The sequence below is a fragment of the Vipera ursinii genome (assembly GCF_947247035.1).
Source record: "Vipera ursinii genome assembly, chromosome: 2".
Classification (NCBI taxonomy): Eukaryota; Metazoa; Chordata; class Lepidosauria; order Squamata; family Viperidae; genus Vipera; species Vipera ursinii.
The window spans coordinates 122,081,385-122,108,484 of record NC_139513.1 but is presented as its reverse complement, the minus strand read 5'-3'; the positions used below and the strand labels follow the sequence as shown (position 1 = coordinate 122,108,484).

Genomic DNA, 27,100 nt, shown 5'->3' with positions numbered 1-27,100 from the left:
CAATTTATTTTCCACATAATAGAATAGAGCCGGAAGGGGCCTTGGAGGTCTCCTAGTCCAGCCCCCTGCTCAAGCAGGAGAGCCTATGCCATTTCACACAAGTGCCTGTCTAGCAGGGGTAGGCAACCTTGGCTCTTTTATGACTCGTGGACTTCAACTCCCAGAATTCCTGAGCCAGCATGGTCAGTATTTGAGGAGCTGCCACAAAGAAGAGGGCAGAGTACTGAGAATAATAGAATGCTAATTAATGAAAGGTTATTTCTAGCTTCTCCAATGCACCAGAGGGCAGGACAAGAAAGAGCGGCTCAGGAGTTCTAGGAGCTGAAGTCCATGAGTCATAAAAGAGCCAAGGTTGCCTACCCGTGTCTCTTCTTAAAAACCTCCAGTGAGGGAGCTCCCATGATTTCTGAAGGCAAGCTGTTCCACTGGTTAATTGTCCCCACTGTTAGGAAGTTTCTCCTTAGTTCCAGGTTGCTTCTCGATCAGTTTCCAACCATTGTTTCTTATCCTGCCCTCTGGTGCTTTGGAGAAACTAGAAATAACCTTCAATGAATTAGCATTCTATTATTCTCAGTACTCTGCCCTCTTCTTTGTGGCAGCCCCTCAAATACTGGAATACTGCTATCATGTCATCCCTGTTTCTTCTTTTCTTTATACTAGCCAAACCCAAGTCCTGCAGCTATTCTTCATATGTTTTAGTCTCCAGGCCTTTGATCATTTTATGATTTATGATTATGATTTACAACCTAGCATATATTGCTTATTTCTCTAAGTACATCACAGCTGCTATGGTGTGTCCTTTTAACATTCAGTACACATTATTTTAGGATCCCTGTCCTGGCTTAAATATGTTCTGTTTTTACTTATTTATGGCAGACCAAGTTAAAGTAAGGAGGATTATCTTGGTTTCACCTCCGGCAGAAGAGCAGTCAATGATCACTCTTTAAAATGGGATGGGACAAGTTTAGATAATGCTTAAAATGGCATGTCTGTCTCGCCATCTCTGAAGTTGGCTGATTAAGAGCAGGAATTGAGGGAACTTACTGAAGTCTCTGAGATGCCTCTCTTGCCAAAACCTTTCTGTGTTGCTTAACTGCTGGGCTATTTGTGAACGTGGATGTAGCATTCTTTGGAAAGTGTGCTAAAGATAAGAGGCTTATTTCTAATTGCTCATGAATAATTTGATTTAATAATTTACAGACTGAAGCTTCAAAGGAAAGTAATATGTTGATTTTAAAATTTGGTCCCTGAACTTAAAAGGGCAAGTGTGAATAGATAAATAAATAAATCTTCTCCTTCCATGTGCCCAAGGTTTGCCTACAGATGCTTGTCTGCTCCTCCATCTTTCCACACAAAGGGGCCATTGCTACTGGGATACAGGCTTTGATTGCAAGGTCATAGCCATCTTGATATTTTTTGACACCCTCTTTCCTAGATCCCTGCAAAGGGTCCTAACTCTCATGTTCTCTAGAATAGGGCTGTGCAGAGCTTTGGATTCTATTCCAATTCTGCAGCTTTTTAAAGCAACCATGTCTCTTCCTAAGATTCCACAGCTGTTCCCAAGAAAGGATGAAGCTGCTTTAAAGCAATGCAGGCAGGTGTTACATTAATGTTCCAGAGACCTTTTATGAAGCACTGCCATAAGATGAGATGCCAATATTTTTTTACAGTATTCTAAAACTGAATCTACAGCTTGAAGCTAGAAATAACCTTTGATTAATTAGCATACTATTATTCTCAGTACTCATGAAAGGCCCACAGTATTCTCATTCTCACGGATGTCTTCTGCATAAATCTAATATGAGGAAGAGAAAATGTGGCTTGTATGTAAATTCTATGCTGCCCTGTGTCATGCATTGGTTGCAGTAACCACATCTAGAGCAGATGTCATTCGATTACAGAGCATAGGAAGTATCTATGACCTTATATGGAATAATTTGAGAAAAATCTTGGGGAGTTTTTAAGGATGTAAACTTGTCATATATTTGAAAATAAGGGCACTTTTGCAAGATGACTTCTGATTTGATATATGGGAATGACTAATTGCTGACATATATTGAAATCGTGCGGATGTAGGGGTGCCTAGAGATTCCTTCTCTTTTCTTTTTTTCCTGAACCAGAGTTATAAAAGAGGATGCTGCAACGGGAAGAACCAGAACCACAGAAGCAGCAAGTCAGCCTATTCTTACACAGTACGTGGGTCATGCAGAGGATTTCTATCCTGTTTCTTCAGGTAAGTTTCAAAATCGATATCAATTTGTAAGGGAAGGTGACTAGAGAAGGTTGCAGTGAGAAGGGCAATGGTGTACAAGTGGACCTGTGTGGTAATGGGACCAGCACCAGAGGTCTTTCTTGGATGGAGGGGGGAGTTTAAGTTTCGAGGAGGGTTAGATTTAATTTAATATTAAGTCTGCTATGGCACAGTGTGAACTGGGTAATTTTAATTCAGCCATGTCTCATCCCAATCTACCTTACAAAATTGTGGAAATCAAAAAAGAGGTATGCAGTTTTGATTTCCTGTATGAAAGATGACATACTCTGTCAAACCACCAGTATCATATTTTTTTAATTGTTTATATTGGGAGCTCTTAGACTACAACTTCTGATCTGTGCTGAATTGCCAGCTACTTAAGAGAATAGGATCACAAATTATAAAAATCAGATCAGGTCTGCATAGGCAATGTGAACACCATTTATACTCGCTCCAAGCTTAGCTCCTCACATTGCTGTTCAAACCCATGACGAGTACTGCAAAGTTTGAGAAACTCTGGGATAAACACATTTAAAATGTAGTGATTAAAAGTAAGTGGTATTGCAGATTTATTTACTATCAGGCTCCAACCCTTAGAAAAACATTCATTTCACCCATGGGAGAGTTGCATAAATTTATTTTATGTTAGGTCACAATCTTGCAACATTTGAGAAATCTTGGCTTATGTATGTATCCATATGGTGGGAAACTGCCACAATTGTTAACACTGGAAATTATTATATTATTGTGGCCTAATGTATTATAAGAGCCAACTTCTTTTAGTTAGGTTATGGCCAAATGTATTAATTATGCAAACCCAGAATGTGGATTAATTCAGCAATGCCATCAAGTATTACTGGCCAAAACTCAACTAACTTTTGATTCTTGTCCATCCTAATCATGAGAGCTAACGGTCAATACTTTTAGAAAGCACCAGATTGGAAGATCAGCTGAAGAACAATTTATCCTTACAACTTTATAACTCTTTTGGCATCCATATTTTTTGAACCAAGTATATCTGTATCTCCTATATCTCTATATCATCTCTATATTTGTGCATGTGCATTTATTTCATTATAATGTAATCAAATTTAATTTGTCTGGGATTCTTTTATAGGAATATACTCTTTTTCCTCATTGTGTTTCCTGCTCTAATATCCTTGTCAAGGAAAGTCCATTTTTTAATTACTGCAGAATGTACTAACTAGAAGACCATCCTCTCTGGTAAGTAAATATTAAATAGTTCCAGAAATACTTTGTTTAATAGAATACTGTATTAACGTTCAGAAAAGGAACTGGTTCAGCTATTAAAAAGTGATATTTTTTTTGAATGTGCTACAATCATAAAAGGATTGTAGACCATTTAATGAAGTGCTTTCTTCATGTACTATCTATTTTGTGTTTCAGTTGCAAAGCGATTCATCGGGATGACACTAAGTAAACATTCTGCTCCCATGGGTAGAGGCCACTCCCAGCTGAAGAACCAAAGTGTAGGACATTATATTACAGACATGCATGTTCTGATTCCTTCATTTTATTGGTCTTCTTCGACTGTTTATTGTAAAGCTGAATACCTTCTGTCTGATATCCTTCCAAGAACAATTCAGCGAAAAGGAATGCAATGGCCACCTTAACTTTGAAGTCAACATTTTTCCTCTGATAAGGAACCATCATACATTTCTTCTCTGAAAAGCTAAGAATGGAATCAGGACTGTTCCAAGAAATATAATTCTATTAGACACAGGAATACTTTTGTGCAAGGAAGAGAAAGCCCATTACGTTGGACCCCAGTTCCCTTAAGAACTTTCACATGTCTAGAATCCAATTTTATTTCAATATAAATAAGGCAGATTTTATATACATATATATATATTTCAATAATATATTTGTTTGGAATACATTTATATATACATATCTATATCATATAAATATGTAGATATAATGTTTTTAAGTATAAAAAGATTTTTATATTAAAGATTCAATATAAAGCATATCTATAGTATGCTGTGGTATAAAGATCTACAAATATGCAAGGTAGCTAAAAATTCAAATTAAATAAGATTTATTTCATTTTTGGAATATTCTGCTGAGTAACAGAAGAAAAAAGTTCATTTGGAGCAAGACTCAGAAGGAAGTCAAGTAGCAATATTATAAACAAAGATATTAATAATTCAGCTGATGTGGAGCACTGTAGCTGAAGAAAATGAAAATGTTATCAGTCTCTACAGTTCAGTGTGTCATGGTTGGGAGGTGCTGAATCCTCTCGTAAAAAAAAAACCATTACCAATTCAGTGCACTTCTATTTCTGATATGATCAGAAAATTTGACATTTCTGTAATATCTGTGTTTTAATTGTGAAATAAACAATGGAGAAATCTAGTGTTTGAAAACATTTTGCTTTGCATTTTATTCCTCTAACACAAAACGGGAACAAAAGCTACTTCCTCTAATTAGTAGCAGTAAGGGGTGAAATATTTCAATTTCTGAGGTTCTGCCTCCTCCTGAGGCTGGCATCTTGTCATAGGAAAGATGCACTCTTGGCTGCATCTATAGTTGGGAAGATCTATAGTTTAAATTTCATTTGTATAAGTTGTTAGGAACAGATTTGTAAATGTATAATTCATTCGTTCTACTTTCATTTTAGCTCTTGACCATTTTTTTACTGTAACATGATGGTTGATAATCCTTGCTCCCAAAGTGTAGGAATGAACAGGATGGAGGTCTCTGTGATTTGTTGGAACTTTGTCACGTGGACAGATTCTCATGATCACTATTATCTAGAACCCATCCTTTCTTATGATCTTGACAAAGAGTTCATTACCCAAATTTATCTCTACTAAAGAAATACTGCATTTGTATTTTTGTAATTTTTTATTTTAGAAAAAGCATACTATTTCAAGCAAACGTGATTTGGTAATCAGCAGACTTAATGTTTCTTAAGGCAGGCCAGTGATCCTTTCCAGCTTCTTAAATGTTTGGAACTAAAAAAAGGTGGCAGACAGCGTGTTCGTTTGGAGTCTCTTACGCTGCCTCCTCCTATTGAAGTTGAAGATGCTTCTCCATCCGCTCTCTCAGTTTATATTTTTGAATCTACATTTGGATGGAATAACAGAGAACACATGTAATTAAAGACTTAAATAGCAAAACAAATATTCATCTAGTTCTTCTCAAGACTTCTCTCTTCATAAATTACTCTTATTCTTCAACTTTGACCCAAATCAAACACTCTCTGAAGTAGGCAAACAATGACAGTCCTTTTCAGGACTGTAGTTCGTAATTCTCCCCTATCAGTACCACCTGATTAAAATAGTGGCAACATTTTAAAACAGTAACTAAGCTCTGGACTGATTTGAAACACCAGAGATGGCTGTCATTCTATCTCTTCTCCATTACTAGCGTATTAACTGTCCCATTGGATTCAAACTGTCATCTGCATTGAGACTGAGAAAAAATCTCTACTGCTACCTCACATGCTGCTCAAGTCTTAAGGGAGTGGGAACTGTCAGGCACATGGCTCTGTTTCAACATACCTCCTAACCCATCCCTGGAGGGGACAGTCTCTCTGAACCTCATGACACCGTCAGCCTTGATAACTGTATCAGCCACACTGTTGCACAGAGCTATGATTTCATTAGAACTACCAGATCTAAATTACAGAGTTCACCAGCAGATGGCAAAAAAGAGTTAGTCTTTCTTCCTGTTTTATACCTAAATACTGCAGAGCTCTTCTTTTGTTCTTTGAGCACAAAGGTGTCCCCCATCCCCAAGCCTCCACATATTTCCCATTTCTGATCTCTTGGTAGCCATCACAATAACCCAATATTCTGACGCTGAAAACATTGTATTTGTCATTCTGGTAAGAGGACTCCTATCTTTAAATTCCTATAATTCAGGGCTTTTCAACCAGTGGTACGGGTACCACCTGTGGTACATTGGCACCTAGTAGATGGTACGTGACCATCCTAGAAAAGTGGTAGCGGAGGAGGGGAATGAGCTGAACCGGTGGCAGCACCGCACAAGCCTGAGCAAGAGATGGCTGGAGTGGCAGGGCTGTTAGGGTTCAGTGGAAGCGCCAGGATCAGCACCAGGCTCCAGCTGAAGCTTGGCACTGATCCTGGCACTTCTGAGCCCAGAAGGCAGGTGTCTTGCTTGGCTGTGGCTTGGGGGGCACTTTTTTCAGTGCCACTGTAACTTCAAACAGTCACCAAGCTAACTGAAGGATATATATATATATGTATGTATGTATGTATGTATGCATGTATGCATGCATGTATGTATGTATGTATGTATATGTGAAAAACTACCTGTACTTCATCACTTTTTTCCTTTTTTTTTGGTCATCAAGTTTTTGACACCTTGCTAGGCGACTGGTGGTTCTTGGATGTTGCCATATCCTAAAAGTGGTACAATGGGTGAAAAGGTTGAAAAGCCCTGCTATAATGGTTTCTTGACCTCTACTGGTCCAGTTTTTACTTCAAAACTCTTTAGGGCCTTCTTCCCTTTATCCTTTTATATTTGCCTATAGACTTTGTTGTTCTTCAATCTCCATCACAGACTACTCCCCCTTTTTTCCCTCTTGTGGCTCAATATGCTTCAAACTGCCTCTTCCAATGCACAAGTCATCATCTCTTATGTTTCTTTCAATCACTCTTCAAGCCCACATTTTCATGGATTTTAAATCCTTCACATTGTAGCTTACTTTAATCTTCTCTGAAATTAAGCCTATTTACCCTTGGATCACTACTTGACGTTCGCTCACCTTCCTCTATTGTTGCCTTGCATCATATTTTAGAATTAAATATGCTGAGATAGGGATATGTCTTACTCAGCCGAGTGCTGTACACCAAAACAGGGGCGCTTTTACTCACCTTGCCTGAGACAGTGAGGGGGTAATCCTTCACAAACACTACATATCGAGGAATCTTGAAATGAGCAATCTGTGAGTTTAAAAAAAAGCTCAGAATGTCAGAATTTGTTTTGGCTTGCCCCAATGCCATAAGCAAGTCTTGGTGGCAACTTGAATTAAGTTTTGCTGTTTGTTGAACATCCATTTCTCCTCTCAGGGAGCCGCTCATGAGAAACTTGTCATGGTCCCTGATCTAGTTTTGGGGGGGGGGTTTGCTTACTCAGATATTTCTGAAATAAGTCCTGAACCAAATCATGTTGAAATAGCAGTTGATGCTTGAACATGAGTTTGTGCTTGGACTGACTGAATGACAACTGCTCAGTGTGTGTGAGAGAGATCAGTTGGGACTGTGCTACCTTATTCTGGAAATCAAGAACACGCAACATAAAGGGCAATATGAGGTGGAAGATCCTTTGCACTGCCATTTCTGACTGCGTCTTCAAAAACTCTACACTCCTCAGCGAAGGAGAAACGTGTAGAGTTGGTTTTTAGTTTATTTAGCTATCACACTTCCAGATGGATATCATGAAGTTAGAAAAGGTGCAAAAAAGAGCAACCAAAATGATTAGAGTGCTTGGAAACCAACCCTACAAAAATAAAAGGCAATTGTGGACTTCCAGTTTTGCATCATGGCGAGACGGACGCAGGAAGGCAGAGATCTGCCTTCTGCGCCCGATTTCGCCCTGCTGGGGGCCTTAAAAGGGGCCTAAAGTTGTCCCAATGAGGCGATGAAGAAGGAGGGGTGCCTCGTTGATCATGGAGAGATGGCAGTCTTTCCATTCAATCCAAGAAAGGCCCTGCAAACCAGCAGAGGAAAGATTGGCTGCATTCCTAAGGCCAGCCATTAGCTGCTGACAACCAGAAGAAGAAAAGCACCAATTAACACATTGTAAACAGCATGTTTGGAACTGGGTGAGAATATTGATCCTTTCTTTACTATTTTACAACTGAATTTCCTGGGAAAGGCTCCCAAGAAGCTAAAAACTTCCAAATGTGAACGGAAGCGATGTTTTAATTTCTATGGGGGACAGAAATATACAATATTGAAGTGGAAGTAATATAAAGCTACAGTTTTGAAATTTGAGAACTGATAATTGTTAAGATTTTCTCTTTGAAAAAAAACCATTGAGGTGAAACATAAGAAATCAATCTACTAACAGATACGGGGAAGCTGAAAACTAAACAACAATTAGAGGAACAAGGAAATGGTACCTGAGAATGCAAATACAATTTAGATATGAAAAAGATGCTAAAATAGATGGTTTTAATTTGGGGAGAACAGAGTTAGATGAAATACTTACGGGAACTGAAGAAAAATTGATTTAAAAAATGTATAGCTACTTATTATGCAGCCGCGCGAGTAGTAATGGGAGTTTCCCGATACTCTCATGTAACACCTCTTCTCCGCGAGCTGCATTGGCTTCCAATTCCCCTCCAGGTGAGATTCAAGGTGCTGGTGATGACCTATAAAGCCCTAAATGGCATGGGTCCAGATTATCTCAGGGAGCACCTGCTGCCAGCATCAGCCTCCCATCGTCCTGTGCCCTCCCACAGGGAGGGCCTCCTTAGGGTTCCACCAGTTAGGGAATGCCGGCGGGTGATTCCAAGGGGGAGGGCATTCTCAGTGGGCGCGCCTGCCCTATGGAATGAACTGCCGGTAGAACTTCGGACTGCCCCAGACCTTTGCTCATTTTGCCGGGACCTGAAAACTTGGTTATTTGATCTTTCTGGCCTGGACTGAGGGGATTTTAATTTAATTTTAAATTTTAAATTTTAATTTGTTTTAATTGTGGGCTAGTCTTAATTTAATTCTATTTTAATTGTGTTTATTTGTATTGTTTCAATTCGCCCTGTAAACCGCCCTGAGTCCTTCGGGAATAGGGCGGTATATAAAATCAAATAAATAAATATTATATAGGGAATTAGAGGAGGAGCAAGTTAAGGAGTCAATGATAAAATGGTCAAGAAATTTTGGATGTACAATTGAATTAGATAGATGGCAGCAATTGTGGGAAAGAAACTATAAACTGACAATGGCGACAGCGTATAAAGAAAATATGTACAAGATGTTCTACAGATGGCATATGTCTCCAGAAAAGCTAGCTAAAATGTTTAAGGACAGTTCTATGAAATGTTGGAAATGCCATCAAATACCAGGCTCTTTCTATCATATGTGGTGGACGTGTGCAGAAGCTAAAACCTATTGGAAGATAATCAAATCATGGATAGAAAAGATGATACAACAATGTATAGAATTAAGACCAGAAATATTCCTGTTGGGTATTTTACCAGAGAAATACAGCAAAGAGCACACTTATTTGATTATTCATATAACCACTGCAGCTAGGATTGTGTTTGCACAAAACTGGAAGGCACTGAAAACTCCTCCAGAAGAAGAGGTGATCAGGAAAATAATGGAATGTGCGGAAATGAATAGATTAACAATGATAATTAAAGATGAGACAGAGTCAGAGTATTATGAAATTTGGGGAAAACTTTATGAGTGGGTAAAAAAAGAATATGCTTAAAAGACAGCTAACACTAATTTAGATTGAAGAAAAATGAGGAGATAAGGATATTATCATACCTAATATAGACATTGAAAATCCAAGGAGAGGAGCTGCTCGGACATCACCCCTGAATTGTATCGGAAGAGGAATGGGAGGGAAGAAAGGAGAGGAGAGAGGGAAGAGAGTAGAGGAGGGGGAAGGAAGTAGGAAGGTTGGAGGGAAAGAGGAGGAGAAGTGGGGAGAAACGGGAGGGGAGTGGTGAGGGAAAGAGGAGAGGAGAGGAAGAAGAGGGAAGTAGGAAAGAAAGGAGAAAGGGAGAAAGAAAGTAGAGAAGAGGGAAGAGAGAGAAGGAGGGTGGATACAGTGAAAGGGGAAATGGACGAGCAGCACCCAAACTTACATGTATGTATGTATGGCAATAACTTGCTTGTGGAAGAAATGGGAAAATAAAATTGAATGTATATATATATATATATATATATATATATATATATATATATATATATATATATATATATATATATATATATATATATATACAGATAGATAGATATAGATATAGATATAGATATCAATCTTTTGTTTGAAGAGTGGAAAATGGATTTTGAGTGACATCTAGTGGTGGATCTCAGTACAGTGCTATAATTAGCTTCCTGCCTGCTTCGTGATTCCTAGCCTAAGGGAGAACAGCTGGCAATAAAGGAAAATATTTTGGCATACTTATCACTTTGTTGGACTTTAAACACCCACTGAGCTTGGATATTTAATCTCAAGAGCTAGTGGAAGAGAAAGAGAAACTTGACCTTTGATTACGTCTGCCTGGGAGAGACTTTTGAGCTGTTTTCAGGGAGGTTGAACACTTTGAACATTGTGGATTATAATCTTGCCTGACTGACAATTTTTGGATGCCTGAGAAAAAGGATCACTATAAAATATTGCTTTTGGGACTGGACCTGCATTCTAAAATCTATTGTGTTATAAAGGCTGCATATAAAGACCAGAAAGCTAGAAGAAACTTTCTTTTACTCTTACTGAGACTGGGATATTAGAGGATCTTCAGGAATGATGCCTCAAGAAAAAATAAATACTTTTCAGAAGAAATATACTGTACACTACAACTAATCCACCAAACAATTGTTGCATACAAAGAGGACCTAAAAAAACCGCAATGAGTCTAAAAATAATTTAGATAATATAAATGAGCAAATCTCCAAATTAAATCTACAACTAGAAAGCTCCCAGACAATGACTACAAAGTATGAAAGAATAAACCAGAGATCGGAAGATGAAGTAGAGGAAATGGACCTAGAGACGGAAGAGATGAAAGAAGGGAAATATAAACAACCATACACAAATAAAATACTGCAAGATCTACCCATAACAATGAAATTGCAAAAGACCCTTTACCCTTTAAGCTTGCAAGATGCACCTGATGACAAGGAAGATGATTTTGGGGAATGGAACATAGAGCTGTCAGGGGAAATGTTACAATTTGGGAGACAAAAGATGAGGGGAGAAATTGAGGGAGAAGGAAGGTGGGAGTTAAGGAACATAAATGAATGGAATTCACCCTCAAAAATACCCTACCTAAATTGTCTTCCTCATGCCAAGCAACTTTCATAAAAATAGAAAATTCCTGGGTGATTTAATTGCCTTGGCTTGAAGAGCTACTTGGCAAAGAAAGAAAGCGAGAGTTAGATTTAAAAAATAGAACATTTGACCTATTAGAGGGGGCATCATATGTTTAAGTACTTGTTTGAATATGGTTAAAAGAATGGATGACTCTTAGATATATTTAGATAAGAGGAGGATACATTTTTAGCTATATAAATGTATTTAACATTGAGAAAATCATAACTGACAAAGATACTTTAAATGTTGATTGGAAATTAAACCTTAACAAGAGCACAAAAAACAGGATATTGATTAATGAATTGCTATTATTGTTATTTGTATAATATTAGTAAAATAAGATGAAGATGTTTATATCTAACTCTGTATACGTCAATAGTACCAAGAATTGTAATTGTGTAATGAGAGGAAGGGACGCGGTGGCTCAGTGGGTTAGGACGCTGAACTTGTCGATCGGAAGGTCGGCAGTTTGGCAGGTCGAATCCCGAGTGCCGTGTAACAGAGTGAGCGCCTGTTACTCGTCCCAGCTTCTGCCAACCTAGCAGTTCAAAAGCACGTAAAAATGCAAGTAGAAAAATAGGGACCATTGCGGTAGGAAGGTAACAGCGTTCCGTGCGCCTTTGGCGTCTAGTCATGCCGGCCACATGACCACGGAGACGTCCTCGGACAAGCGCTGGCTCTTCGGCTTTGAAACGGAGATGAGCACCGCCCCCTAGAGTCGGAAACGACTGGCACGCATGTGCGGGGGAACCTTTACCTTTACCTTTTAATGAGAGGAAAATGGAAAAAATATGGGGAAGAAAGGAGGATCAGGGAAAAAATACTGGATTGTGCAGTACTGAATAGACTTATATTGAAGAAGTTAATGTTAAATATGTGAACCCAGACAACATGTTGTTTACTAAGCTATATAGATTGTAATTCTTAAAAAATAATAAAACTTAAAAAAAATAAAAATAAAAGGCAATTTTAGGAACTACTTAACTTATGAGAAGAAGTGTAATTCAGGTTTATAAAATTAAACATAGTAAGGAAACAGCAAACAGGAAGATTCCCCCCCCACTCTCCCATAGAGGCCACTAGTAAAACTAGTAAGAATGAATGTTTATTTTTCGCAGTGTTATCAACTTTTGGAACAAATTGCTATGTGATGGATTGGCTTTAATTTAGGTGGGTAAAAGGAAACTAGATAAATTCCTAGGAGAGAGTCTAACAATGAGTTAATTGTAACATTTCCAGGAACAGGGTCAATGATTGAGCAACGATAGGAGAGGACAGCTATTTTGATATCCTATTTGTGGTCTTCTTAGATAATAATAATAATAATAATTAATAATTAATAATAATAATAATAATAATAATAATAATAATAATAATAATAATAATAATAATAATAATAATTTTATTTATATACCAGATCATCTGGTAAGGCATCATGTGTGACAAATGCTGTTAGATGGACCCAGATTTGATCCAGATTTGATCCCAGAAGGCTAGTTTTATGCTCTCATGCTTCTAAGAACATAAGAATCTTTTGTCATCCCTTGCCTTTCAGAGCTGCTCGAGCCCTCTTGGTACTATTACTGAAGTTGATTAGCAGCTGCTTTCCATCAAGCAATTTCCAAACCCCAGAGGAGATACTGGGGACCAGACTGGGGGTACAGAACACCTGCTTTGCCACTGAATTAGGGTTCCTACCTTAACTACTGATTCCATCAAAGATGTGGTCTCTCTCTCTTAGTTGCAAGGGGAAGGAATAGAGGAGGAAGACAGTTCAGTTCCATCCACCTGGTGGTTCTTACCTTTCCTTTGCAAAATGCCTTGATTTCATCTGCCGTGCATTCCTCTCCAGCTTTCAGTCTGATGGAAGCACAGATCTCTTCTCCCAATCGCTCATCTTTTATACCAACTACCTGAACAGATGGAGGGAGACATTGAGCTTCAGAGGTCTATTGATTATGTTTCTTTTCTTGAGGCTTACCTGGCCCCATTGTTTCTCTGAAGGACATACATACATACATACATACATACATACATACATACATATGTATATGGTATCTATTATAGGATGTAATTTTAGATATTATATATCTAAACTAGAAGCCAAGTTTGATAGCTTTTCTCACTGTCCCTCTCACCTGTACTTCTTGTATTTTAGGATGCGTGTGTAGAAATTGTTCAAGCTCTGCTGGATATATGTTCTCCCCTCCTCGAATGATCATGTCTTTGCAGCGACCTACAATCTTGCAGTAGCCGTACTCATCGAGGATAGCAATGTCCCTGGAATGAGATTATTGTTATTCAATTCTAATTCTGGATTTCCTACATAGAAGTTTTGTATTTTCAATTTGTTATACTGCAAATATTTATTACATTACAAATTCTCACACAGATGGGAGGCAGTGAGTAGATCTCTGTGGATTCTACTTCAGATAAGTGAAGAATCATTTTAACCCTACAAGGCATTCATTCATTCATTCATTCATTCATTCATTCATTCATTCATTCATTCATTCATTCTAAAATTCAAATGGAAACTAATCAAGGAGAGAAGCAATCTAGAACTAGGAAGACATTTCCTGACAGTTAGAACAATTAACCAGTGGAATAACTTGTCTCCAGAAGTTGTGAATGCTCCAACACTGGAACTATTTAAGAAGAGATTGGACAATCATTTGTCTGAAATGGTATAGGGTTTCCTGCCTGAGCAGGGGGTTGGACTAGAAGACCTCCAAAGTCCCTTCCAACTCTGTTATTCTATTCTGTTCTAAATTTGCCATCTGTGTCATAGGAAGTGACTCTAGGTGGCATAAAACAATCAAATAAAAACAACAATCAAAATACAATCATTATAAAATGCAAATCAATAATTATCAACATTGAAATATATTATAAAGCAGCAGGACACATAGAGAATGAATATATCAATAATGGAGCCATCTTAAGATGTTATTAGTTCCTTAGGATCCCCAAGCCTGGTGACATAACCAGGTCTTGAGGGATCTCTGGAGCATTAGCAGGGATGGAGCTAACATAACATAAGGTGGGAAGAGAGCCACATGATAGGTTTTTGCAATTATATCCATTCAAATGCATCTATGGCTTTAAGTGCAGCCACACACTGAGATTTTACCCCTTGTCCTTCCTTGTAATCCTAAGCAAAGTTCCAAAGTGATCTTTCTCCTTCCACTCATGGATCCATTGCAGGTTGCTGATTTCCTGCTGCCTTTAAGAATGAAAAATCAATAGTCTGGTCATCAGCACCTGCTTGTTACTTCCCACTAATGGCAACAAGAAACCAGTTCTCTTTCCTGCCAGCCAGGATTGGGTTGTGAAAAAAGTAGTTGGGACTACTCTTGGCTTTGTGGGCTACACTTTTTGTAGTAAAACAAAAATATGGTCATTTTTATGTGGTCTGCCCTCTACATAATCTGGTTTGGTGCCAATATGAATAAATTTGTATGGGAAGAAATGATCTCTCAGCCTTACACTTTAGAGTAAATGCAGCATTTTGAATTGGACATGGAAATGAATGGAAGGCCAGCACATAAGAAGTGAGACAGCTGTAATGTAGAATGTAAAGCAGTGGAAATCAATCTATCTTTCCAGATGGGACATCAGCTGGAACACCAGCCAAAGTTGACAAAGAGATACCTGACCATACCAGCCCCTGAGCATCCAGAAGCAATGCTGAATTTAGGAACAATGCCAAGCTTTGTGTCTGAAAGAAAAATTAGTAAGTAGTTCCATTTGTGAATGAGTTCACTATATTTAAATTTTTGAAAATCTTTTTCTCTGTCTGTAAAAAACATGAGTGCTCCCATTTCTTAGAAAATAAACTAAAGACTATAGTTTTGTGTATGCATTCCCATTTCTTCTACCTAAAAAGGCTTTTCTTAACTAAATAACTAACCACCAAATTAAGTATTCATTTCCTATTTGTAGTGGGGATGAGATAGTGAGAATGTTTTGACGAGTGAATGTGGGGAGTCCATGGTAAACAATTTGATGGATCTCTATGGATCACATTATCAGAATCACTGGGCCTCCCCAATGAACCAGTAGTTCCTGTGGACTTACCCAGTCTTGTACCACTGCTCATCATTCAACACTTCCTTGGTTTTGTTGGTGTCTTCCCAATACCCCAGCATGACACAGTAGCCCCGAATCTGAAGTTCTCCTGCGCTGTTTAATGGGACGAGTTGCCCTGTATTAGGATCCTCAATTTTTGCCTGCAATGCAGAGAAAAGCAGTTTTATAACGAGATGATAAGAGAAGGGAGAATAACTAAGATGATTAAAAAAACAAGATATATATCAGGGGTATCCAATCTTGGCAACTTTAAGACCTGTGAACTTCAACTCCCAGAACTCCCCAGCCAGCCATGCTCCCCTGGTGTACAATATAGCCTTGGATGGGATCCAAGTGGAAACTGTAAAGGGTGATACCAGAACCTGTGGCAAAGGGATAAATCACCTCTGTGTGTGGTAAAATATATCCTACGGTCTCTGTTTTCTGTGCAAAGTTGTCTTGAGGGAAGCCCATGAAAGTGACTGGGCTATTCTCGGTTGTTCCATACACACCCTGCAGACCATAAAAGAAGGAAACACTGGTGAGATTGAGAAACAAAACCAACAAGGAGGAAATATCCCAAAAAAAATGGAAACAAACTGTAAACAGAGCCATAAAACCTTTTCACAGCTATGTGTTTCGTCCTCGCCTCATTACCTGTCATATGATATATGATGCATATACATCAGATGTAATATGTAAGGAGAAATTATTTTGAAACTTAGAAACATTTTAAAAGCTTGTTTTAATACTGTGGTGATTAACTATTTAAAAGTCTGAAAAATGCCACGAAGGAGGTTTATCCTCAACTATCTAAGAACCTGACATACGTATGGTCCTGATAGTTAGACATGTTTTTTGACTACTGTAATTAGTCAAATTAGAAAATAATTTTGTAGAAAACAGGGTTTGCAATACCAGTGCATAGAGTACATTTAGCCACTTAGAATGGAAAATGACTTCATTACTTCTGTTCACAGTCCATAGATATGTTTGGGCATCCCAGACAAACTCTAACTCTTTGAATTTGTTTAAGTAATAGAGCTGCTTTACTAAAAATTAAAAGATAATAAGTGGACAGGGTTTGTGTGCTTTTTCATCTGTTCTTATGCTCAATGGTAAGCATTCTCTGTAGGGGCTCCACTCCCATGGAACAGCCCTCTCCTTAAGGCAAGGATGGTCCCCACTTTCATTGTTGTCTGGAAATTGGTCAAAATCTGGCTGTTGTGGTTCCACCAATCTTTCTTAGTTAAGATATCTAAGTTTGTATCATTTATTGTCTTGGTAAACTGCGACTTATCAGAAATTTGTTAAGGATTGAAAGAAATCAAAATACAATTTAAGCAAAAATAAATAACTTAAAACGTTAGCTTATTTTGTGCTTTTCATGGTGCCATCCTCGTTTGGATCGCTGCATAGGTAATTTTTTGCAAGGACTAAAAAGGAGTTGATGGTGCCAGAGGATTAAGGTCTTGGAGAATAAAAAGAGAGTTACAGCTGCCCCTCTTTACTTGGGAGCTCAGCAGACATGCTAGATTGTGTCTGATGGGAAATAAAATTATGGACTAGAGAAAAATTTAGGTCTGTTTGGCCTGATACAAATAGGAATGGATGGTAAAGTGCTGCCAAGGGAATCAGAAGCACTCTCTGGAACTCAGTGCAAGAATCTTTCTGTTTTGGATGGACCAACCTGCCACCACGGGAAATCTTGCCATGGCCAACTCACCACAGGACAACTCACTGCAGGACAATTCAATAATTCAATAACATTATTTGAAATAATTTTAAAAATATTTTAATTTTTGTCAGTTACATTTCATTTGTCCCTCCTTTGGCTTCCTTTCTTTAATGTTTCTGTCCCACCATTTCAATGATATTAGTGTAACTCTTGCTCCAAGGTGAGTTGTCTTGCGGCAAGTTGTCCTAGACCAGGGGTAGGCAACCTAGGCTCTTTTATGACTCATGGACTTCAACTCCCAGAATTCCTGAGTCAGCGAATTCCTAGACCCATCAAGAGCAGAGTGTTTTAGCCCAAGCTCCTGCTGTAAACATAATGGCATTCAGAAATGTTAAGGGTGGATAGGTAGTCCTTGACTAACAACCACGACTGGGAGCAGGATTTCCATTGTTAAAGAAGGTGATTATTAAGTGAATTATGCCCCATTTTACTACTTTTGCCACAGTTGTTAAGCGAATCACTGCAGTTAAGTGAATCATGTGGTCATTAGGCAAATCCATTTCACCACCACCACTCATTTTGCTTGCTGGAAGATGGCTGGAAAAGTGGCAAATGGGGATCATATAACTCTGGGACGCTGCAACCATCATAAATACATGCCAGTTGCCAATTTTGATCATGTGTCGGGGGGGAAAGCTGTGACAGTCATAAGTATGAGTACTGGTTGTAAATCACTTTCTTCAGTGACATTGTAACTTTCAGCAGTCACTAAATGAATGTACATCAAGGACTACCTGTCTGACCACTTTTCTGTAGAGACAGAGAACATCACTGTTCAATAGCAGAGTGAAGACTTGGATCAAGATGCGAATTAAGGGGATAAAAGAGGTAATTTCACAGAAGTTTATTCAGAATGGAATTGACAGAAATTATTGGAAGAAACTATTTCTATCAAGTGATTAGCAAAGTTATCAGCAGTGTTTCTATTCATATTACAAAGAGTTGTGCTACCTCTATTGGCTACAAAGAAGAAGACAAGTTTTATTACTAGCCTGCATGCTACTTTGACACAAATAATATTTATATTTAAAGCCATGTTTAAGTTCAGGGTTGTTTTTTTAAAAAAACCAACTAGCTAAAAACATCAGCTTTAAGAGAAAAGAGCGGAACTGGCCAGAAAACAAGAATAATGTTGGAACTTCAAAGGCTATGTAAAAAACAGGGGGGAATAAAATAATAAACCAAAGGAAGTATTTAAGGATGATGGAGCCAGCTACCAAAGCTTGTCTCATTTTGCACTTAGGGATGGATTTAATTATCCCTTCTAATAACATTGGGTATTTGTCTAGACTTGAAACACCAATGTTCTTTCCAGTCCTCTCTTGGCAATCTCCTCTTACTTCCCCCCAAAATCATTTGCTTGAAATCAACTGGCTTACAGTCTGTTCTTTGGGACCATGTGCCAGGTCCCTAAGGACCAAGTCTCCTTTTGCCCTAAATTTGGAAGGTCCAAGTTAATTTTAAGGGTAAACGCCTTTTAGACTCAGCTGCACTCAATTTCTGCAAGGTAAAAGTGGCAGGACCCAAACCCACAAGAAAAGCCCTTCACTCTAATGCATCACTGGAAAAAATATGCTAGATACTGCATAATGAGGGAAAATCTATTACACAAGTTCAGGGGAATTTTCCATTTTTATTGTTGTTTCTTCATATGATCTGTAACTGAATCCAAGCTCAGTGTCTGCATTCAAACATCATTGGATCCTGAAGTCCAGACATATGTAATTATCTATACTTTCAGATATGTTTTTTTATTTGATTATATTGGAGTATATACCATGTCGTAAATCTGAAATCAAAGTAAACTATAGCATTTTTGTGTACCTGGAAGTTTGCATTTTCACATCTCTGAAGAAAAAAGCAAAGAATTACACTATGTGTCTTTCTATCTGATTGTAAGATCTGAGCTGCAGAAAGAATCTAGGAAGCACACTGATGAAGAAAACCAACAGTTCCAATACTAGAAGATGGTGTTCCATCATCAAATTGCTAAGCACATTTGATTTGTGCTTAGTTTGTAAGCCGCCTTGAGTCTTCGGAGAAGGGCGGGATATAAATGGGATTAAAAAAATAATCCTGCACAAACATCTCTTAGTCTCCTATGAAAATCATCTTGAAAGTGATTACCACCATGTCTTGTGACAGTTAAATGTTATGAGTTAGTTCAGGTTTATATGAAGAAACGTTTTCTGTTTCCTCTGAAAATTTGTAATACACCAGAGAGGAAATGGATTTCCCCCTCCACCTGCTTACTTTGTTCCATGCAGGTGTTTAATAAATTCTACCCAAGCTTTCCTGTCTACTGCAATGTTTTACCCTTTCTCAGAGGGAAAGGTAAGGCAACCCCACCGACAAACATCATTTTTGGGTGGCTGGGTTCAATGGTGTGCTAGACCTAGCTTGTTTTGATCGTTGAATTTGCAGGAATTTTGTGAGCTGCTTGAGAACAGAGCCGAGCACTTATGTGCTGATCAGCTGTTCCATGGCATGGCAGGAGCAATGGAGTCTGCAGAACCAGTTCTTAAACACTGGCTAGGTTCATACAACACATTAGCCTAGGATAAAATGGGTTGTGGTACAAGATTGGTGGGAAACCCAGTTATTAACCAGGTATATGAACCAAGCCGTCATCTTATGTTTATGTACAGCATGTGAACACAGCAAGTGGGTTTTTTTAGCTTGGATTTAAGACTCAGGATGTTGTGTGAGCCAAGTTCACATAAATTGGGTCATCTTCCCCATCCAGCCAGGCTAGACCACTGAAAGCCAACCTCCTGCTATTTTTCTGTCTTGGTGGCTTGGAATATAAATTTATTTCCAGAATGAGTAGCATTCCTGTGGTTCATCAATCTTTCTTTGGTACTGCCTGTGTTTTAGAAATGTTGTCTGGCGGCTGCCACAGAGAGGCATGTGACATTAACTGGCTATTTTATCAAGGGTTTCCAAACGTTTTGCCTAATAATGAATCAACTTGTCTGAAACTGGGAGGAAGACAGGCAGTTATAGGGGTGGGAGGGCAGGAACACCTCTTTGCCAAATGGGCAATAAAACTCACAAAGGCAGAAAAATCAACTGAGAGGAAGAAGTTTTGGAACTAGAGCAACTTTAGCCTAACTTACTTCACCATACCACCTGGTAAGGTAAATTAGGGTAAAGTTGCTTTAGTTCCAGAACTTCTTCCTCTCAGCTGATTTTTCTGGCTTTGTGAGTCTACAACTTGCAGAATGAGCACCCCTTGAAGTTCTTGGCTTATACCAAGAGAAACCACCCTTGTTGCATTGTTGTGATGCCCATTAAGGTCCTTAATCCCCCAAAATGTCTTTTGACTCATGGCCATCCCAGAGTTGTCCATTCTTTTCTTTTATTGTTTAACATTCTGGCAGTGACTCTCTAGATGTTCAAGTTGGAGACTTATAAACCATACTTGCAGAAGACAGAATTGCACCTGAAACCTTTTCTGTGTCATACACCTCTTTGGGGCCCTTGGTGCTCTCTTGCAGACATTTCATTACCAAACTAGATACTATCAGATGTTACCTAGTTTGGTAATGAAACATCTGCAAGGAAACCGCTAAGCTCAGTGAGTGCTAAGACCCATAGTTCAACACTGAGTTACAAATATTCTATCAGTGATCACTTCTTCCCAGGTCCTTATTGGGTTCCACATCTAAAAGGCACCAAGGTGGGGATGTTTGAACTAGAATGTGAATAATTTCAGTTTCTAGTGTTCAATAGTGAACTAATGAAAAAGGTGTCATTAAAGTTGGATTATACAGCCATAAGGTAAAGGTAAAGGTTGCCCCGCACGTGCGTGCTAGTCGTTTCCAACTCTAGGGGCTGGTGCTCATCTCCGTTTCAAAGCCGAAGAGCCAGCGCTTGTCCGAGGACGTCTCCGTGGTCATGTGGCCGGCATGACTAGACGCCAAAGGCGCACGGAACGCTGTTACCTTCCCACCGTAGGGGTCCCTATTTTTGTACTTGCATTTTTGTGTGCTTTCGAACTGCTAGGTTGGCAGAAGCTGGGACGAGTAACAGGCGCTCACTTTGTTACGCGGCACTCGGGATTCGACCCACCAAACTGCCAACCTTCTGATTGACAAGCTCAGCGTCCTAACCCACTGAGCCACCATGTCCTTATAGAGCCATACAGATGTTGGGCAAAAATCTGCACTGTTCATGCTAACACTAATGAAAATCATTTTAAAAAGATGGAGTAATAAGGACAACCGACAGCTGAACTAGTAAGTCCAAAACAGCCTTGAGCTTCAGTGCCGCTACACTCTATTTCTACATTTTTGATGTGGTCATCTGTTTATTCGATGAGGATCACCGTAGAGAGGCAAATGGAAATCCAACCTTCATAAATCATTAGCTATTTGATTCATGTTTTGTAGTGTAATAGATGTTTACAAAATGTTCATTGATTAAGAGAGAGAAGTTTGAGGTGTAATCATACCTATCCTCAGATGTCCTCATACTTTGGTCTCCCCTAGGACATTTAAATCAAAAGACTGAACAGAAGTCCAGGAAACTGTGGGATTTGTTGCTGTGGAGAAGAGGTCTCCTGGACAATGAAGTCATTGTCACTTACTGACCCCATGCTACCTGAAATGTTCTGGCAGGAATTATAAAAACCATGATGTTGTAAGAATCACTGTAAAGAACTGCATAATGGGTGGTGTGCAAACTTAAATCCTGCCAATATGCCACTGAAGAGTTCAGGCACAAACATAAAAGAGTTCAAAGGCTCTCCCTCAAGTCAAAACCAACTCTGAAGCCTGCCTTCTGCAAAGCATGTTCGAGATAAAAGGAGAATTCAGGAAAATAATGTCTTTCTGAGTGCCACATATATATTGACAGCCAGCTGAATTCTCATGGTTACCTTGTTTTGGCTTAAAACCCTTAATAGCTACATTCTGAATGGAAGGTATTAATTATTTGACCTCTAGAGAGTCACAGCAGAAGCTGTGCTTCTAAGTCTGTAGTCTTTACCTTGGAGGGGAAAAAAAAATCAAACCATCATAACTGGATGAAAACTGCTTAGGTCTCCAATATTCCCTCAATAAATTACAGTTTGAACAATAACTTTATGATGCACACCTATCTGTGGCCTTTTTGCTAATGTGTCAGGTTCGACTTTATATGTATTTTGAAGTAATTTCATTGTAGGACTCTGACTGATTACCGTGATCTTTGGCCGGAATGCCCTCTGGCTTCGGCTCACTGGTTATTTTGTCCTGGGCTGCTGGGTTGCCAGACCCCTTCTGAAGGACATGGACAGAAAGGCCAGAGGGCACAGTGACTGGTTGGGCTTCACTTCCAGCAGTTTCACCCATGGCAGGGTCAATCAATTTGGCCTGATAAGGAATAATAGTTGGGCTTGGCTTTATTTCTTAATCTATAAAGAAAATGGGCCATATGATCTACTCTTACACTATCTACTCTGAATCAAAAGGCAACTGCATCCGCATAGGAGTAAAGACTCTCCTGGCCAGATCTTTCTGAAGGTGTAAAGAATGCCAGGCTAAGAGGAAAAGTATTTTGGTCCTGTCACATCAACCTTTACAAGATAGCTGGGTACCTTGCAGCTTTCACCTGAGCAATCTTGTAGGTGAAGTAGCACAAAGGCTTATAAACCGAAATTCAGCACAATAAACCGTATGAGGTGTCTGAGAGAAAACCAACCAGCTGAATGCTGAATTGGACCTTATGAAGATTAGGTACACAGTATAAAGGGAGGACCTGGAAACTATGATATCAGAAAGTTGGAGCTCAAAGAACCATCGATAATCAGTTTAAAAGCAAGCCAGAAACTCAGTTCAAGTTAAGTATATTCCACAGTGGGAGACAGAAATGAAGTACACCACAGATTGCAAACCAAAAGCTGGCAGAAAAACAATAAGTAGACCGTAAGAATTAATGGTTTCAAAAAAAGGGAAGAAGAAAAAACAAAGGGTATGTCACAGAAGTGAGGTTTAGAGCAAGCTAGAGGATAAGCAGCTCAGGATAGTTTAGCTACACATGGAGGTAATTCGTAGAGACGGCATCCAAGCTGTGGGGTTTTCACCTCCTCAGCTCTCTGCCTCTGGGGGTTGAGAAACTTGACTTCTGAGATTTTTAGAAGCGTTACATAGCTCCTTTGCCTCCCAGGCAGCCCAGAATTATGCCCTCAGATTCACAAACATACCCCAAGTGAAATATCTTCCTGTTCAAAGGGTCCTTTGAAACATACTTCTGCAAAACCACCTTGGCTATCAGTCTGCATAACAGTAGACAACGTGGCCTCAGTGACATCTCTCAACAATGGAAAAAACCAGGAAAAAAAAGACCTTCTTGCATATAATCTGTCCTCTGTGTCCCGAGCCAATCCTCGGATTTTCTCCCTTTGCTGAACCTGTCTCACCTCTGTAAACAACTCAATCAGCTGGGCTTTTGTAGCCTGCTTTGGTAGGGAAGTCTCAACAAGCTCACAGTTGTATGCGAACAGAGGCCAGCAGTTTGCTGCAGTCAATCTTTGGCTGGAGACCCGCCCCAAATGTTCCGTCTACAGCCTCCAGCCTCTGCTGCTTCTCAGTCTCTCTTTTTCTTTCCCTGCCAACACCTACAAAGCCCAAAAGAGGTAAAAACCAGAGGATTTTGATTTCTTCATTTTGTCCATGCCATCGTTACTCCTCTCTAGTGAGTCTGGCATCCCTTCCTCTCTGCTGTATTTCTGTTTTTAATGCCTGCTCCCTAGACTGAAAACAGCCTAATATGGTAACTTTATGCCTTTTAATATGGAAAATATGGGAAAAAATATGGGGGAAACATTAGCCAAAACATACTATGCCCCATTCTTTGCTTTTAGAGAAACTGTATATCAAATACAGGGAAATAAGAATATCATACTTCTATGGGAATAAGGAAGTATAAGTCACCTTGGGCAAAATGGGCAGCGTACAAGTTTGATAAGTAAATGAGGAAATCATACTTCTCCTCTTGGTGCAGAGAGCAAGCTAAGGTCAATCAATAGGAGACAATTACTAATACTGATCAGTAGGCAGAATACAGAATAGCAGAGTTGGAAGGGACCTTGGGGGGTCTTCCTCCCGAACTGCTCCTGCTCCCCAACAGGAGAGTCTATACCATTCTGGACACATATGAAAGAAACGAGAAAAAAACTCTAAAATCATAAAGCAAGAGAAGAAGTAAAATAGATTAAAAGCGAAAGGAAGACTAACAAAAATAAGGGAAAATAATGATGGAATTAAGCATCCTTACAAATTAACCCCAAAGCTCAGGAGTTCTACTGAGGGACAACTGTAGTGTTTTTATCAACCTAGGTCCTTTTACAAATTAGAATGAAGTTACATTTCCATCTGCTGATTTCCAAAAACTTGTTACCCAGGAACACTAAGCACAATGCAGTACATTTCACAGCACTTTACAAAAACATAGTTATACTAATTCTTGTATTCCCGCTATAAAGAGTAGACTAGTTTTATTACACAATGAGGGACAGAGCATCCAAGTTGGGAGCTTAGCTTGTTGAAAATGCTCTACAAAGTCAACTTTTTGTATGAATTGTATGAATTACTGACTTTGCAAGTAGAACAGACTTTTAAATATTAGATGATGGCAGGATAGACAAACTATATTTCTAGATGTTCTGAGCCATGCTCTCTGATGGCCATGCTTTCTGAATGTTTATTAAAGACAATATTTAGTATCTTCAGAAAATCACATAATTGCCTATTCTATGTATTACCCTGTGTCTGATGCTTAACTTTTCATCAACTGCTTTCTCATAGTTAAATATAATTCTTGCTTATTTAACAATTGTTTTCTGAAGTATCTTCTTTATTTCTATAAATTTTAAATCAAAATAATTAACTTTTTAAAGCGTAATTTGTTTGGAGTGAAGCAGTAGATCATGTTATCTGCATTTTACCTTTCTCTTTCAAAATTAGGGCAACAGTATGGATTAACTTTTAAAGAAGTTAAGTATTGCCATCATCTAGTAATATAACTGGAAAGTTCTATCTTTGCAATCTGTGATCCTCAATATATATTTTATAGTATTATTAATTTGTTTTCCTGCCATCTGTCTATCAAGTGGCCATAGGCTCAAGGATATTTCCATAAGATTGCTATCATTGCCAAATAGATCCATTTAAAGATATTTCAAGATTCTATGCACTTTGAAAGGCATTAGAACATTCTGAGTTCAGGTCTCTGGAAAAGAAAAATATTTTGCAGCAAATAAAATTATTACAACGACTGTGTATATTAATAATAAAAGAAATGGAAATGAAAGTGGCAAACAGAAGAATTCTGAGTTAGCAAATAAGCTGAGAAAATGGCTAGCTTATAAAGAAAAAGTGAAGAAAAATGATATAAAAAATTACAAATTGGAAAAACCATGGTATCAGATAATGCAAGTATTCAAAGAATATTTCATCAATATTACACAAAATGGTGCAAAGGAGAAGAAATTTCCCCAGTAGAAGTGGGAGGAATATTTAAAGAAACCAAATTAACCAAAGGAAATGGATAAACAAAAAGAGATGGTGAATGGACCCATAACAATAAAGGAATCTGTCAGGCTATAAAAAAGATTAAAATAGGGAAAGTGTCTGGATAACATAGCCTCTCAGCTTCCTATTATAAACATTTTGATGATAAACTGTTTTAACCTTTAAAAAAACTTTTCTTTTAAAGAAAAGTAAAAAAAAGATAAGGGAATAAAGGAAAAGGAAATATATGAGAAACTAAGAAAAATGAATATAGGAAAAAGGATATTATGATTTAATCCTAAAGAGAGAGGTGAGATTATTTGTTTGTATGTATCTGCTGTAAGAAAGACTGCAAGTCGTTTTTTTTTGTTTCTCCCTATATATCTTTCTTCGCTTCTCACTTATTTCCTTTTTCTTTTCTTTAATTTTTTTAAATTTCACTTTATAATATCTCTTAATCTTGTGAAAATTCTTAATAAAACTATGACACAGGAAAAGAAAATTCTAAGTTTTGTGATCTTCGCTCTTCCCTACAACTTGTTCAGGAGAATCTTCCAACTCTGCAGACCAAAGGCTAAATTATACAGGGGCAATAGAAAGGCAAATCGCTCCCATTCTTCAGGTTAAACCTATTCTACTGAAAATATACATTTTAGTAGCCAATATTAAGTGGTCAATAGAGAGCCAGTTTGGACTAATGGCTCTAAGGCTACAGGCCAGAAAGTGGGAGACTGTGAATTCCAGTCTGGCCTTAGCCATGAAAGCCAGCTGAATGACCTTAAGCCAGCCAATTTCTCTCAACCCAACTCACCTTAAAGCACTGTTGTTCTGGGGACAATAGGAGGAGGAAGGTTTGTTGGATATAACAACAACAACAACAACAATAATAATTTGGAAGGGATCTTGGAGGTCATCTAGTCCAACCCGCTGCTCACGCAGGAAACCCTATACCATTTCTTCTTAAAAACCTCCAGTGTTGGAGCATTCACAGCTTCTGGAGGCAGGTTGTTCCACTGATTAATTGTTTTAACTGTCAGAAAATTCTCCTTACTTCTAGGTTGCTTCTCTCTTTGATTAGTCCATTGCCTTGAGTTCGCTGCCTTGAGTTATTTGTAAAAATAATAAAGGCAGAATAGAAATAAATATTAACAAAGTTGCTCTAATCAGAAAAAACACACCAAAAGGGGGCATATAGTACACAAAGGATAAAGAACATTAATATTTATGTAAGCCATGGGGAATTGCACTCACAGAAGCCAATAAATTTGTATGATGAAATATATTATGAGATTTTCCCCTCAATGTGCTTTTCATGGCGAGGGAATTCAAATTGCTTCTGCCTAGAAGGCATGGTTCTTATACCCGTCACTTTAAACCAAACAAGAAATCTCACAATACCTAAAGAATCAAGGACCTGGGGACATCCTTAATTTCTGTGCACATAGCTAAGGAAAATTGAAATTCCTGCAAGTGATGTAGAGTACATTATTTTTTCTG

General features: G+C 38.5%; 1 protein-coding gene and 1 long non-coding RNA gene across 5 annotated transcripts in view; one reads left to right on the top strand and one right to left on the bottom strand.

Moving 5' to 3' along the window:
- Positions 1–2,145: 2,145 nt before the first annotated feature.
- Positions 2,146–4,987, top strand: LOC310634636. Its single transcript, XR_014491281.1, has 3 exons — positions 2,146–2,233; positions 3,369–3,475; positions 3,659–4,987. It is a non-coding gene; the product is annotated as an uncharacterized lncRNA (long non-coding RNA).
- A 122-nt stretch (positions 4,988–5,109) lies between these two features.
- ACSF2 (acyl-CoA synthetase family member 2) overlaps positions 5,110–27,100 on the bottom strand; it is a 71,357-nt gene continuing 49,366 nt past the window's right edge. The window contains exons 11-16 of one of the 4 annotated variants that reach the window (XM_083353134.1): positions 15,776–15,883; positions 15,380–15,531; positions 13,438–13,579; positions 13,102–13,212; positions 7,120–7,188; positions 5,110–5,341 (exon numbers count right to left, since the gene is read on the bottom strand). In XM_083353134.1, coding sequence (XP_083209260.1) covers positions 5,288–5,341; positions 7,120–7,188; positions 13,102–13,212; positions 13,438–13,579; positions 15,380–15,531; positions 15,776–15,883 — 636 coding nt within the window. In that variant the 3' untranslated portion in view covers positions 5,110–5,287. Of the gene's footprint in view, positions 5,342–6,371; positions 6,646–7,119; positions 7,189–13,101; positions 13,213–13,437; positions 13,580–14,963; positions 15,021–15,379; positions 15,532–15,775; positions 15,884–27,100 lie in introns of those variants that run through there. The other 3 variants (XM_083353135.1, XM_083353136.1, XM_083353137.1) reach the window with 3 other exon arrangements.